General features: G+C 43.1%; 1 protein-coding gene across 2 annotated transcripts in view; it reads left to right on the top strand.

The window, feature by feature from the left end:
• Positions 1-16,695, top strand: part of LOC110512031 (glutamate receptor ionotropic, kainate 2) — a 234,597-nt gene that overhangs the window by 72,906 nt on the left and 144,996 nt on the right. For both annotated transcript variants that reach the window (XM_036970551.1, XM_036970556.1), the window contains exons 3-4: positions 5,151-5,318; positions 6,347-6,604. In XM_036970551.1, the coding sequence (XP_036826446.1) occupies positions 5,151-5,318; positions 6,347-6,604 (426 nt within the window). The remainder of the gene's footprint in view (positions 1-5,150; positions 5,319-6,346; positions 6,605-16,695) is intronic.

Raw genomic sequence — 16,695 nt, 5'->3', positions numbered from 1 at the left:
CATAAAGGCCAGATTTGTGCAATATACGACTGATTGTTGTCCTATGGACAGAGTCTCCCACCTCAGCTGTAGATCTCTGCAGTTCATCCAGAGTGATCATGCGCCTCTTGGCTGCATCTCTGATCAGTCTTCTCCTTGTATGAGCTGAAAGTTTAGAAGGACGGCCAGGTCTTGGTAGATTTGCAGTGGTCTGATACTCCTTCCATTTCAATATTAATCGCTTGCACAGTGCTCCTTGGGATGTTTAAAGCTTGGGAAATCTTTTTGTATCCAAATCCGGCTTTAAACTTCTTCACAACAGTATCTCGAACCTGCCTGGTGTGTTCCTTGTTCTTCATGATGCTCTCTGCGCTTTTAACGGACCTCTGAGACTATCACAGTGCAGGTGCATTTATACGGAGACTTGATTACACACAGGTGGATTGTATTTATCATCATTAGTCATTTAGGTCAACATTGGATCATTCAGAGATCCTCACTGAACTTCTGGAGAGAGTTTGCTGCACTGAAAGTAAAGGGGCTGAATAATTTTGCACGCCCAATTTTTCAGTTTTTGATTTGTTATTAAAAAAGTTTGAAATATCCAATAAATGTTGTTCCACTTCATGATTGAGTCCCACTTGTTGTTGATTCTTCACAAAAAAATACAGTTTTATTTCTTTATGTTTGAAGCCTGAAATGTGGCAAAAGGTCGCAAAGTTCAAGGGGGCCGAATACTTTCGCAAGGCACTGTATCAAGTGTCTCAGAGTAGGAGTGCTGATCTAGGATCAGGTCACCCCAGACATGTATTTTATTTATTGTGATCTAGCCTAAACTGCCTAAACTGATCTTGAATAAGCACTCTTAGATACTTGGTACATACTTGGCTCCAGAGTTATCATAGGTACACTACCGGTCAAAAGCTTTAGAACACCTGCTCAAGGATTTTTCTTAATTTTTACACTTTTCTACATTGTAGAATAATAGTTAAGACATAAAAACTATGAAATAACACACATGGAATCATGTAGTAACCAAAAAAGCGTTAAACAAATCAAAATATATTTTATATTTGAGATTCTTCAAATAGCCACCCTTAGCCTTGATGACAGCTTTGCACACTCTTGGCATTCTCTCAACCAGCTTCACCTGGAATGCTTTTCCAAAAGTCTCGAAGGAGTTCCTACATATGCTGAGATCTTGTTGGCTGCTATTCCTTCGCTCTGTGGTACGACTCATCCCAAATCATCTCAATTTGGTTGAGGTCAGGGGATGGTGGAGGCCAGGTCATCTGATGCAGCACTCCACTGTCCTTCTTGGTAAAATAGCCCTTACACAGCCTGGAGGTGTGTTGGGTCATTGTCCTGTTGAAAAACAAATGATAGTCCCACTAAGCCAAAACCAGATGGGATTCCGTATCGCTGCAGAATGCTGGTTAATGCTAGTCATGCTAGTTAAGTGTGCTTTGAATTAAAAAATAATCACAGACAGTGTCACCAGCAAAGCACCCCCACACCTTAACACCTCCTCCTCCATGCTTTCACGGTTGAAACAACACATATGGAGAATATTTGTTTAGTCACACGCGTCTCACAAAGACACGGCGGTTGAGAACAAAAATCTCACTTTTGGGACTGGACATGAAGAAACTTTCCAAGTTCATGAAATGATCCATATTGACTGACCTTCATGTCTTAAAGTAATGATGGACTGTCGTTTCTCTTTGCCTGTTTTAGCTGTTCTTGCCATAATATGGACTTGGTCTTTTACCAAATAGGGCTATCTTCTGTATACCACCCCTACCTTGTCACAACACAACTGATTGCCTCAAATGCATTAAGAAGGAAAGAAATTCCACAAATGAACAAGGCACATCTGTTAATTGAAATGAGTAGGTGTTCTAAAACCTTTGACCGGTAGTGAAGGTCTACGATAGCATAGTGCCAACAGCAGCAGGATACAGCTTTCATTTGTGGCGACTCAAACCGTGGTACATGTTTTTTGTGACAAGCTATAGCTTGAGGTTTTGGGATCTGTTCTGGTACAGAGCTGAAGAGGATCTGTTTGGCTAGGTCGGGCGACACGGCTCTGTAAACTCTCTATGATTGGTCGGAGTAGTCATGTTGTGGTGAGTGCTCTGCTGTGGTCAGTTTGTGTCTGTTAATGTAATTTCCCCAGATTGATGAAGTGTTGATTGATGTGATTCTCTCCTGACTTATTGCTGTTCTGGGATCTGTGCTGAACGTGCGCCGGGGTTCAATACCTAGACACACCTAGACACACACACACACACACACACACACACACACACACACACACACACACACACACACACACACACACACACACACACACACACACACACACACACACACACACACACACACACACACACACACACACACACACACCAGCCTCAGATAATCTCCCATATCCCCTCAACCTCCCACTCTATGCTTGTGTCCCTGTCTCCAACGGTGTCTCAAAGCCCATGACCCTTTATGACTTCTGGCTTGTGTGTTTTGGGGATTAACATTATGGTGATTTTGCGCTTATTTCCTCTTCGTCAGGTATTATGAGAGCTGTCACCTCTGTGGTGGATATCAGATCTCTGCTGTAAGCTCTGTGGATCTATGGGCTTATAGTATCAAATCAAAGAATCTTACAAGCCACCAGTCAGCAGGGGGGACTAACTACTCCCTGGGTGGAACTCAATATGTCACTGTTATTATCTGGATGTCAAAATTCAATGAAAGCCCTCTAAAGATACACTACATGATCTTTGTGTGTGAAAATGGGGCAGCCTTTTTTCTTTTTTTTACATAGGCCTTACTTAATGTTAGCCCCACCTGTTCTCCTAACTACCCCTTCACTGCTAACCAAAGCCTCTTACATTCATCCCCACAATCTCATTTAGACTTGCTTCCTCATTGTCATATTCACACTACACATAGACCTGTACCTATACATACACTCATTCTCCCTTGTAATCATTTTATACTATTAATATTTAACGTCATTGCGTTAACCTTTCACCCACCTATACCATACCTATACCACTTCATTCAATTCATCAGTACTGTATGTATGGTACTCATACATTGACCTTCAGTTCAATCTGCTTTCTACATTGCTCACATTTTTCATGTGAATGCATACTTATCGTAACCTGTAGTACAAAGGAGTTACACATTACACATATTCATATTCATCACCTACTCCCTCTGTCACGTCTTCGCATTAATCTGTCCAGTCTGATTCATCTTCTTCTTTCACATTCACATGGTCGGTCAGTCGTTTAGTCATTCACTCACTTCTCTTCTCTCCTCTTTCTTTCAATTGAGCCACAGAGACATTCTCTTCTCAGCAAGAAACGGTACTTCTCTCATGTGAACGGACCGATTCCGAAAGCTCAGGCTTCCAATTATAGTACATCCCGATTAACTGATGCTTATTAATTCCCTCCAACTCATTATGGCATGCAAAGTAGAGCTCTCCCACGAGAAGAATACTAATAAGAGAGAGGAGAGGAACTTTTCCTGACACGGGTCTTGTTGCTGCTTCTGCAAGTGTCCTGGTCCTCTGTTTAGTTGCTGCTTCTGCAAGTGTCCTGGTCCTCTGTTTAGTTGCTGCTTCTGCAAGTGTCCTGGTCCTCTGTTTAGTTGCTGCTTCTGCAAGTGTCCCGGTCCTCTGTTTAGTTGCTGCTTCTGCAAGTGTCCCGGTCCTCTGTTTAGTTGCTGCTTCTACAAGTGTCCTGGTCCTCTGTTTAGTTGCTGCTTCTTCAAAGTGCTTGGTCCTCTGTTTAGTTGCTGCTTCTACAAGTGTCTTGGTCCTCTGTTGTGTTGCTGCTTCTACAAGTGTCCTGGTCCTCTGTTGTGTTGCTGCTTCTACAAGTGGCCTGGTGCTCTGTTTAGTTGCTGCTTCTACAAGTGTCCTGGTCCTCTGTTTAGTTGCTGCTTCTTCAAAGTGCTTGGTCCTCTGTTTAGTTGCTGCTTCTACAAGTGTCCCGGTCCTCTGTTGTGTTGCTGCTTCTACAAGTGTCCTGGTCCTCTGTTTAGTTGCTGCTTCTGCAAGTGTCCTGGTCCTCTGTTTAGTTGCTGCTTCTGCAAGTGTCCCGGTCCTCTGTTGTGTTGCTGCTTCTACAAGTGGCCTGGTCCTCTGTTTAGTTGCTGCTTCTACAAGTGTCCTGGTCCTCTGTTTAGTTGCTGCTTCTGCAAGTGTCCTGGTCCTCTGTTTAGTTGCTGCTTCTACAAGTGGCCTGGTGCTCTGTTTAGTTGCTGCTTCTACAAGTGTCCTGGTCCTCGGTTTAGTTGCTGCTTCTGCAAGTGGCCTGGTCCTCTGTTTAGTTGCTGCTTTTGGAGTTTTACAGTAGGAGGAAATAAACCATAGAATCTACTGACAGCTTCCTCTGACAGACAGACAGACCGACAGACCGACAGACTGTGAGCCAACGGGGCAGGCCAGGGGGCTAACCCAAACAAAACACTTCAATCTCCCGCCTCTGTGCTCCAGTGCTCCCCAAGGGCTTGATTGATTGATCCGCCGGCCAATCAGGGCACATTGATCTAAGAGTTCCACCCCCTCCCCTCACAAGCCTCTCCGGCAGCCATTCATCTGTTGGCTGTCAGATGAATTCACTGGAGGGCCGTTGGCTATGCAGCCAGCACTTTTAAACACACTTTCCACTCCAGTCTTTCTGAAGAGAGTGCATCACTCTACAGTACATTACAGGAGTTTCTCTTACAGTAGTACATCCCCCTGGATCACATTCCTGTTGGAAACTGTCCAAGCCTTAACGTGTCTGAAAGCTTTCGCTTCAGTCATGTGTCAGTGTTAAAAGTACCCCCATAGCCTGAGTAAACAAGTATCCCCAGCTGATGTGATGTGCAAAATATCTGACTCATTTTATTGTCAATAGTAAGGTCTCGATGGACTTGATGGAATTATATTTTCAATATCTTTTCTATATCTTGTGAATTGTATTTGATTAACCTTTCTATTTAAATTAGGAACTTATATAATTATGAGTAAAGGACAGAACAGGATAATCACACACAAGTGTAAATGTAATGAGTCAAGAACAATCCTCTCAACATTAAATGTGATTTCATCAACCACTTTGTTCAGTTACTGTACTAACTAACTGTCTCTTGTCTCTGTTGGTTTTCAGGAGGAATATTTGAGTCCATTGAGTCGGGGCCGTCAGGTGCTGAGGAACTAGCCTTTAAATTTGCTTTAAATACAATCAACAGGAACAGAACCCTACTGCCAAACACAACGCTAACATACGACATCCAACGGATAAACATCTACGACAGCTTCGAAGCCTCCAGAAAAGGTCAAGGATTATGAATACAATTCAGAAAGCTGCATTCACACCCAGATTCATGACTGGTGCTGGTCTCCTGGAACAATATTCAATATTCAAGTGTTAAAATATACAAATACGTTTGCTTGCTATTTGTGTGACTCTCCTATCTTATTTAGCGTTGTTAGTGCGTTCCCACCCACCCAGGGAATGTGGGCTCATGCGTAGTTCATTGGTTGGATTGGGACAATTATAATCAGTCGCAGAAAGAGGATGGTCGCATCCCAAATGGCAACCTATTCCCTTTAGGCTTTATAGTGCACTACTTTTGATTAGGGCCCATCGAGCTGCCCCATAGGAATCTGGTCAAAAGTAGTGCCCTATATAGGAATAGGTTGCTATTTGGAATGCATCCGTTGTCTGTGCAGATGAAACATAAACCAAGACAATTGATTGGTTTCTGCTAAGGACTCAGCAGTAATACTAATTCACAGAGTTGGTTGTCTCCCTGGAGACAGGTTTATAAACTGCTATAATCTATAGTTTTACTGGTTGCATTAGGCCTGACATCTCAAAGGTTGAATCTAAATCGGCACCCTTTTCCGAATAAAGTGCACTACTTTTGTCCAGCGTCCATAGGGCAACCCCATAAGGGTCTGTTCAAAAGTAGAACACAATAGGGAAAAGGGTGCTTTTCATACGCATCCAAAGGGTCTTATCGATTACTGGCCATTATATCCTTTTTTCTGTGATTGGAGCGTTTTCTCCTTTCATCAAATTAAGTCATTTGAATGCAGAATGCTGTTGTTACAAAGTGTTGCCAATCGTTTAATATATTATGCAGGCCTACTGTGTATAGATCTTGTTCATACATTTTACACGGTCACTGGCTTCCTTCCAAATATGCTTCATGATGGTCATTCAAAACCATATAGGAACGGACAGCTTGCCATAGTGGAGTGGGAAGTCCATGACTTCAGGAACTAACAGTAGCATGTCATATAATACTGAATAAACCACTGAATAAAGGACTAACTGAACGTTGTCTCCTCCCCCAGCCTGCGACCAACTATCTCTGGGGGTGGCGGCCATCTTCGGGCCCTCCCACAGCTCGTCGGCCAATGCGGTCCAGTCCATCTGTAACGCGCTTGGCGTGCCCCACATCCAGACCAAATGGAAGCACCAGGTGTCTGACAACAGGGACTCTTTCTACGTCAGCCTCTACCCAGACTTCTCCTCTCTCAGCCGAGCCATTCTGGACCTGGTTCACTTCTTCAAGTGGAAGACGGTCACCGTTGTCTATGATGACAGCACAGGTAAGACCCCTGGCCACTTACAGTACCTCACACCTTCATGATCAATGACGACAATACAGCAAGGCTCACACCCTGTCTGTCCACCCACTGTGCCTAGAAAGCATAGAAATAGAATGAATAGAACGGGCTTGGAACCACCTCATTGCAGTTCTGTGCCTCATACCTTCACAGTCACAGTGGTCTATGACCACAGAACAGGTTCAGTCACAGTTGTCTATGACCAAAGAACAGGCTCAGTCACTGATCACTTATTGTACTGTACTTCCACCTTCCATCACCCCTACTTTTTCTCACAGTGATTCCAACAGCTTAGTGAGTTACAGTAGACAGACCATGGTACTGGCCTGGCAGCATAAGGGCTGTGGGTTTGGTACTCGGATGGGCCACATATACTAAATATATGTCCGTCGTTGTCAACAGTTCTGTTCTGCTAAATTACCATATCATAAATTACCATATCAAAAAACCCTTCACCTGTAATATAGACTATGATTATAGTCCTGTACAGTAGAGTAGCCCTGTAGCCCTACCCCCCCTTTCGTCCCCAGATGGCCAGTGTTCCAGTGTTATAACAGCAGGCAGAAAACGTCTCAGCGGGCAGGGTACATGTGCCATATGCCAGGGGTCGGGAGGGAGCCAGCCTCAGGACAGGATGTCTGTGTGTGTGTGCGTCCGTGTGTGTATCCAGGCTCAGGACAGGATGTCTGTGTGTGTGTGTGTGTGTATGTGTATCCAGGCTTTAGGACAACACTGCCAGGTCTTCACATGCTCTCAGAAACACACTGGGGCTCCATTGGCCAGTATTTTATTACGTAAACCATTTTGCTTTCAATTTAATTCAGTTTAAATCTATTTCCCAAAAAACTACAACCAACCAAGCAAAACAAAATAGAAACCAGAGAAGTGTCCAAAACAACTTTTTGGGCAAATGAAAGTTTACAGGTTTCAATATGTTCATCCTGTACCTAATACTTCATATTTTAGATATTGAGAAAGGCATTGCATTGAAATGAATATGCAATATCTAAATCTGGCTTCTCTACAGCCTCTGCATGATGAATCAATGCTTAGAGACACACAGTCCATCTCAGTATGGAGTTCACAATGCATGCAGACCTATCATCTAATCATGGTAACTTTTCTTCTAGTGATAGGTAGGCCTACATTTGCTCCAGCATAGTCTATGCTACAGTAATATAAAGACTGAATGCGTGTCTAAATTACCCATGTCCACTGGCTTTCGGGGTCACCTTGGTTTTAAATTGTAAAAGTTATTACTTTAATAATTGCAGCTGCAGAGTTTTAAAACAGCCTATCACTCGAATATCATTGCTTTATATCAGTGAACGTGCGAGCACTCTCGCAGACTTTCTCTCCATCAACTCTATCCAAAATAGATAATCCTGTTCTAGATTGATATATTGCCCTATATATAGATGTCCTAGCCTTTCAGATAATATATTCAATGCAGTATTACCCTTATATTTATTTTATTAATTAATGATGGATTATGCATAATACACTTCTAATTTATAGCCTCTGTCTCTTGCGCAATACACAAACACTTGTTTTCCGCTGGCATCTCTCCTTAAAAACGCTCCTTAGCTCTTAGAGTCCCATGCAAGACAAGCTAGACTATAATAGCTTGTTAGACATCATTTTTCTTAGCATTTTTTATAACAATAGACTATTTAAAGAGGGACGTACACTCTTTTTTGCTGAATGTTAAATGCAGCAGCCAATCGAACTCATGGGTAGTTTGAAAGAAGAGAGAAAACACGATGGTAGGCTATAGCATTTATTTATTCAGACCCATAACCATTCAATCTTCGTGAAGAGAAGTGAAAGCCTTCTGCATCTAAGCCTTCTGCATTATTCAAGGATGTCTTCAGAAGGATGAAGATAAGGACAACAAAACATATTTCATTTAGCTGTTGAAAGCGAGGCAGGAATGAATCAACAAGAGAGAGAAAGAGTTGGTAGACTAATAACCTTAGGGGAAATATTATGAAAGGTAAATATGTGTCAGCCCAGTAATTATACAAAAAGGCCCTATTATATTTCAAAATGTAAATCTAATTCGCTAGACTATACTTGTAACTTTGTAGTAGGCTGCATATGATGCTCCATAATGTATGTTCTCTTCTGCTTTATCATGGTTTGAACGATGTGTGTAATTCCAGTCCATATGTTACAGTATAATATAATACAGTAATACAGTCCACACTGAAAAAGGTTAGCCTACTGGAGCTAGTTTCATTTATTTACACAATAGAGCGTATAGCTAGCTACATTTATGTGGGCTTTTATGTTTTTCTGTCGTCCATAACCTGCAGTAGACTGTATCATATATGTATGTATTGGATAATGGCACCGTATTTTGGGATTTTTTGATCTTGTATGTATGGCTTATAAAATGTATGTAATATATGTCTCATCAGGCTCAGGTAGCATCAGGCTCAGGTAGCATCAGGCTCAGGTAGCATCAGGCTTGAAGTTTCATGCCGATCAATGCTCTAATCGAATCCAGACATATTTCTATGCTTTAGGATGCTTTTGAAGGACACTTCTGGTTTTGGCGGGAAATACCGGGTTACCAGGGAGAAAAGTGATTCATTTTTGGAATGGAACATTTGTAAAATAACGGAGAAATATTCAACCCTACTGTGTCTGTGCGTGTGTATTTGTGTGTAGGCTTGGCCCCGATTTGTGCTCTCTGTCACCTGGAGCTGCATGGTAAATGGTCCAGGAACACAAGGAAAGCACAAAGGACAATGCCCAAGGACTTGTCAGCCCTTCCCCCTCTGAGGGGCCAAAATGTATCTCTCTGTTACAGTTTCCAGAGGACTGACTATTAAATGTGTGAATAATATTATAGTGTCCATGACTCTGACACCCTGGTGGTCAGGTTACACTGTAAACTTGGTGTCGTTTGATTGGTCAATGTGGATGGCTATGAGTTGAAAGAGTTACACCTTCAGATGTTATCAATGGAATGAAATGCCTTTGTTCTCTCTCGTATCCTGTATCCCGTCCATGGAGGAAGGTTGTATGATCAATTCTCATTTCCTAGGCTTCTAGGCCTCTGGCCTAATAGGCTTCTCTTTGTTCATGCTTTGTCTTCTAAGTAAACCTTAGGATCTATATGCCTAGAAATATGCTTTGTTAACATCAGTATTGCCTTGTAGCTTAAGCTTTATTCCTTGTATGTGAATCCATTCATTGTACAATGTTAATTCAATATCTGCCTTTGATATAGAGAAATCTCAGGCTAGTACTTGTTAGTCAAAGTCAACTTATTGCCTAATGCTTGCTTCTATAATTGAATTATCTTTATGGAGTCAGATATACATTTGAATAGGCTAATTGAAATTGAATAGTCTTATTACAAGTTGCATGTGAGGTATATATGATACTATTATTACCCCACGACATGTGCAGGTTCCCTACAGCCCTTATTCAGTAGGGCTCAGTGTGAGATAAGCATCGTTGGGGAAACATTGATTCTGGCTGATCCCTAACACCCTGTTAATGAAGGTGTTAGGGGATGTAGCAGGTTGACACGGGGTGAGCCAATAGATAGTGAATAAATGCATGTGCTCATTGAGCCAAAGGCTGAAGATATCAGGATGAGAAGGAAGGAGACCTGCATGGGATGTTTGGAATGATTCAGGTAATACAATCAAATCAAATCATACTTCATTTGTCACATGCACCAAATACAACAAGTGTAGACCTTGAAATGCTTACTTACAAGCCCTTAACCAACAATGTAGTTCAAGAAGAGTTAAGGAAATATTTACCAAATAAACTAAAGTAAAATAAAATAAAAAGGAAGCTGGAAGCTTGGCCCCAGTGATGTACTGGACCGTACTGACTACCCTCTGTAGCGCCTTACAGTCAGATGCCGAGCAGTTTACATACCAGGCGGTGATGCAACCGGTCAGGATACTCTCAATGGTGCAGCTGTAGAACATTTTGAGGATCTGGGGACCCATGCCAAATCTTTTCATGTCTCGTGCCATCTTCACGACTGTCTTGGTGTGTTTGGACCATGATAGTTCGTTGGTGATGTGGACACCAAGGCACTTGAGACTCTCGACCAGCTCCACTACAGCCCCGTCTGTGTTAATGAGGGTCTGATTGGCCCGCCTTTTCCTGTAGTCCACGATCAGCTCCTTTGTCTTCCTCACATTGAGGGAGAGGTTGTTGTCCTGGCACCACACTACTAGGTCTTTGACCTCCTCCATATAGGCTGTCTCATCGTTGTCAGTGATCAGGCCTATCACTGTTGTGTCGTGAGCAAACTTAATGATGGTGTTGGAGTCATGTTTGGCCACACAGTCATGGGTGAAAAGGGAGTACAGGAGGGGCCTAAGTACACACCCCTGAGGTGCCCCTGTATTGAGGATCAGTGTGGCTGACATGTTGCTACCTACCCTTACCACCTGGGGGCGGCCTGTCAGGAAGTCCAGGATCCAGTTGCAGAGAGGAGGTGTTCAGTCCCACAATCCTTATCTTAGTGATGAGCTTCATGTGCACTATGGTGTTGAACACTGAGCTGTGGTCAATGAACAGCATTCTCACATAGGTGTTATTTTTGTCCAGGTGGAAAAGGGCAGTGTGGAGTGCGATTGATTAATCTTCTATTAAACAGGGGAATGTGTTGGCCTGCTTACACTGCCTGTTTTTATGTGTGTGAAAACATATTGTCCAACATATTGGATAAGCCCTATATTGCCATGTAATTCTCTCAGAAGGGACTCCTTTATACTAAGCCATGTTTCCTTCACACCCCAATTGCCCTACTGCTGTTGCCCCAGAGTGGAACAGGAAACAGCTTTCTCATTGGGCTGTTTCTCCGTGAACCAGAGAGCATACAAGTAAATCAATACCCACAATGGCCCACTTCTAACAGATAAACCTTGTAATGGTACAAAGGCAATGGCATCTACACTCTGTGTTGTGGTGGTAGTATTCCGAGCCACACATCACAACGTTATGGGAGTCATGTTACACTGGAGTTGTATTGGGTAGTGAGGGAGAGATGGAGACGCTGGGATGCACCATGGTGCAGGGATAGTGTGGTTACTCCTATAAATATTCCCCCCAGTCCCGGCCTCCCTTCCTTCATTGATGGCGGGAGGGAGAGAGTGACAGTTTAATCACCCTGGCTCTATGTTTATGGCCCGGTTTCCTTGACAACATCCTCCGACTGCAACCGACCGACCGTAGAGGTGGTAGACTAGAGGGGTGGTCCCTAAGAGCAAAGAAAGGTTTAACGACCCAACGACCAGCCACTCCATCCAACACCACTGAATAGCCACTCTATAGCCATCATTCTGTTTTCCTCTATATAGCTGTCAGCAAGGATCCCTTTGAGTATTCCTATGGTTGCATTTTATGACAGAACAAAACAATATATATTTAAAAAAACAACACAACAAAAACATCATTGAAATGTATCCCGCATGACTCTTCTGAGGAAAAGGTAATTTACTGTGTGTCAAATGGGTGTAATTCTGTTATGGGAGAGGTTTTGACCTGATCTGCCTGACATTTTTTTGTAATTGTGTTAGTTGAAAGGTCGGCCTAAAACCCAGTGTAGCAAAATGTTTACAGAGGAGTGGCTGATTGTCTTGTTTTAATCAAAAAGGGGTTGTTTTATTTAATTCTATTTTTGACAGAATGATTTGGCATTTGAAAAAAAGGCATTTCTTATTTGCTAGTCTATTTCTTTGTGTGTTGTGAGTGTCTCCTTGTGTGTGTGCACATACGACCAAGTGTGCGTCCATCCGTGCATGTGTGTGTGTGTGCAGTGTGTGTGTGTGTGTGTGTGTGTGTGTGTGTGTGTGTGTGTGTGTGTGTGTGTGTGTGTTTGCTTAGGCTGAGAGGCATTTAAGTGTACTTGAGACTGAGTCAAGTTCAGTGGAAGTGATTGGCTCTAGAGTCCCAGGACCCCTTCAGTAATCTGTTTCAATTTGATGTGTGTGAGTGAAAACACACACCAGCCGCACCAATCCCATCATACGCTCCACTACCACACTGCAGATTGTTGAGAAAGGCCCGCTAACATTCGTTCTACTAAGTGCCATGATAATTCAGCTTTGGCTGCATTGGGATAATCGGTACTGCTGTGATGATGTAGCATGCGAAATGCCATTTTCATAAACGCTGTGATCATTTGGATTTTCCAAGTGATTTTAATGGTTGTACTTTTTGCTTCTCTGTTACTGTCTATTGAATTCTGTTGGTCTGGGGAGGTTTTATTTGGTTTTCTCTTAAGTGCTGTATGTTTCATAGTAGGGTCAAAGTACTGTAGTTACTGTAGTTAAAAGGATATCTTCCGAAAATTGGATGTTTTTACAGTGAACAGGAACAATTTTAAAATAGAAATAGACAAAAAATAACTTGTAGCCTACTTTCACATGTATTTGTTTTTGTTAACTTTTAAGATTGTTTTATTGAACCTGTCACATCAGTGTTGTTGGTGACATGCAATGTTAATTAAAGTCCACCAGCTGTTTGGAACTCCGACAAGATGTTCTTGTGCCGACTACACCATGCATAGCAACAGACGACCAGATGTTCCAGGGAACTAACTTTAATGAGTCCACATTGTGTTCTTACAACATGGCCGCCCATCTTCAAACACATAGCAGCTACAGAAGACAGCATCAGTTAGCAGCACATTTCTGGTGTAGTGTCTGTTGCGTCTGTCTACTGATTGGTGTTCCCTGAGGGAAAACTCCTTAAGGCCTTGGTTGTAATGACAGTTGTAATGACAGTTCTAATGACAGTTGTAATGACAGCCATAATGACAGTCATAATGACAGTCGTAATGACAGTTACAATGACAGTTGTAATGACAGTTGTAATGACAGTTGTAATGACAGTTGTAATGACAGTTGTAATGACAGTTATAATGACAGTTATAATGACAGTTGTAATGACAGTTGTAATGACAGTTGTAATGACAGTTATAATGACAGTTATAATGACAGTCGTAATGACAGTCGTAATGACAGTCATAATGACAGTTGTAATGACAGTTACAATGACAGTTATAATGACAGTTGTAATGACAGTTGTAATGACAGTCATAATGCCAGCCGTAATGACAGTTGTAATGACAGTTGTAATGACAGTTGTAATGACAGCCATAATGACAGTCATAATGACAGTCGTAATGACAGTTACAATGACAGTTATAATGACATTTGTAATGACAGTTGTAATGACAGTTGTAATGACAGTTATAATGACAGTTCTAATGACAGTTGTAATGACAGTCGTAATGACAGTCATAATGACAGTTGTAATGACAGTTACAATGACAGTTACAATGACAGTTATAATGACAGTTGTAATGACAGTTGTAATGACAGTCATAATGCCAGCCGTAATGACAGTTGTAATGACAGTTGTAATAACAGTTACAATGACAGTTACAATGACAGTTGTAATGACAGTTGCAATGACGGTTATAATGACAGTTGTAATGACAGTTGTAATGACAGTTGTAATGACAGTTATAAACTCAATACATAGAATAAAGTGGTCCACACTTTATGAGCAGAGAGGAGACACATGGATGTGTGTATTTCCCACAAAGGGGAATTCTTTCCTTCCATCCTTCCACATTCCTGAACGACTATTTAAACCTTTGACCGGAAACACGGTTTAATCTTTTTTCAATTTGTTCAACACGTTTAATGGAACATAAATAAGGCTGGCGATGCAGAGAGGGTTACATTAACCTTGACCCGCTGATTGTTGGGGAGACACGTGACTCACACAGCCATTACTCCACTCACTCCGTCCTCCCGGCCTCCCGCTTCCCATCATGCAACACTCACTGTGCCATAGATAGACCTCCAGGAGAATCACACAATAGGCTAAAGTGGCTTCTGAAAACAGGCAAGGAGAGGATGGAATTTTAGACAATTGAGAAAGGTATTTCAACATTAGCGCAAAGGGAAGGAGACAAGGACAGGAAACGAGACCATTAGACTATTGAGATACACGTTACAGTATATGTAGTTCAACATTGGTGCAGACAAAGGAATGGAGACAAGGTCAGGAAACAAGACTATTGAGATCCATCCTGCTACATCTCTACCTCTGATGGATGATCTGCAATGGAAACTCACCCTATGAGCGGTTCTTCGAGGACGTTTGGAATGGTATACTTGAGGAGAGGGTTGCTGCTGGTGCGTCTTCACCTCGCTTCACAGGATATTTATCACAGGGCTGTTCTGTTTAACGCTTAGGAGACTCCCAGACGGACCCTAAAAAATGCTTTGAGTGGATGAAATATTCATGCAGAATAAAATATGGATCCTGGGGAAGGCAGTCACAAGGCATTAGACACAGTCAATACAGATCACCACATCCCTCTCCCTCTCTCCATATTTTTCTCTCCGGATTGCTGTGGTCTCAGGCAGTGTTGGGGTGGTGAAGAGGGGTGAATCTGCCAGGTAGAATAGCACGGGAGACAGCAGAGGAGATAGACAGGGGGAGAGGGTGGAGGGACAGAGGAGATAGACAGGGGGAGAGGGTGGAGAGACAGAGGAGATAGAAAGGAGGGAGAGGCAGAGGAGATAGACAGGGGGAGAGGAGAGAGAGACAGAGGAGATAGATAGGGGGAGAGGGTGGAGAGACAGAGGAGATAGACAGGGGGAGAGGGTGGAGAGACAGAGGAGATAGAAAGGAGGGAGAGACAGAGGAGATAGACAGGGGGAGAGGAGAGAGAGACAGAGGAGATAGATAGGGGGAGAGGGTGGAGAGACAGAGGAGATAGACAGGGGGAGAGAGTGGAGAGACAGAGGAGATAGACAGGGGGAGAGGGTGGAGAGACAGAGGGTGGAAGAGAGAGGCAGAGGAGATATACAGGGGGAGAGGAGGGAGAGAGAGGGGGGAAGGGAGAGGGGAGAGAGAGAGAGATCATGAGGGGGGAGAGGAAGAGAGATTGAGAGAGAAAGAGGGAGAGAGAGATGGAGAGTGAGCGGGGGAGAGAGAGGTGGAAAGTGTGTTGTTTATGATGTGCGAATGCAGCAGTCGGGGGTGTCAGGGTGGTTTTACCAATGTTAACTAACTAACTGTAAAACACTGAGCGCTGCTCCTGCAGTGGAAAGCTCTCGCAAAACTAAACACCCCAGCCAGATCGGACCACATTCAAACATCGCACACATACACACACACACACATGCACACACACACACTCACATACCTCACGTTCACTTTTGTCTGAATTCCAAATTTCGACAGAATTGTAGATCGGGATCATAACTCTGTAATTGATTTAAGAACAACCGCTTTTCACAAGCGCCTCCATCTGCTTGGAGATCACCATGGGCCTTTGTGGCCGCCAACAAAGCAGCTATTTAAACTAACTGTGATGGTCAGGTAATGAACATTTTGAAACAAGCTGATGTGCAATGAAGTCTAACTAAGGGTGTTTGTTCAAATTGAGAAGGCCAGCTGGTCTTCTTCTTAGGCTGCGTCTGAAATAGCACCATATTCCTTTTGTAGTGCACTACTTTTGACCAGGGCATGCGCTGTAGGTGCACTAGGAATAGGTAGCCTATTTCAGTCATAGCCATAGCCTGTAGCCATACAGTAGCTACACTGCATCCTCTCTCTGGCTCATCGTATATATATTCTGCGGTGTTAGTTAATAGTGACCCACAGTGGGCGAGGTCCTCAGCCCTCCATTGTGTCTACTGTGTCCACTTTGTCACGGGCAATGACACATCATCAGCATGCGAGAGGGCGCCACCGTGGGGCATCATCATCAGTGTGCGACAGAGTGTTGTAGTGATTTAATGAAGGCTTGGGAACTGGCTGCTGCTCAACACTCAACAACAAGCTGTGAGCTGAGCTGCGCTGGTGTCCCATGGTGCTGTGCGCTCAAGTAGAAACAGGAAGTAAACAAATAATGCCATGGGCCAACCAGCTGGGGACTGCCTGTATGGCTGCAGGCTGCAGAAAAGAACAGCTACATAGTTGTGACTGTGACTGCGGCAGGTCTATACAGTACTGAACCAGGGAAAAGATTATTGATTGCACTTACAGATGACTGGAAACAC

The sequence above is a fragment of the Oncorhynchus mykiss genome, chromosome 3 (assembly GCF_013265735.2).
Source record: "Oncorhynchus mykiss isolate Arlee chromosome 3, USDA_OmykA_1.1, whole genome shotgun sequence".
Lineage (NCBI taxonomy): Eukaryota > Metazoa > Chordata > Actinopteri > Salmoniformes > Salmonidae > Oncorhynchus > Oncorhynchus mykiss.
The sequence above is the reverse complement of the archived record's forward strand: the minus strand, read 5'-3'. Positions and strand labels throughout refer to the sequence as shown.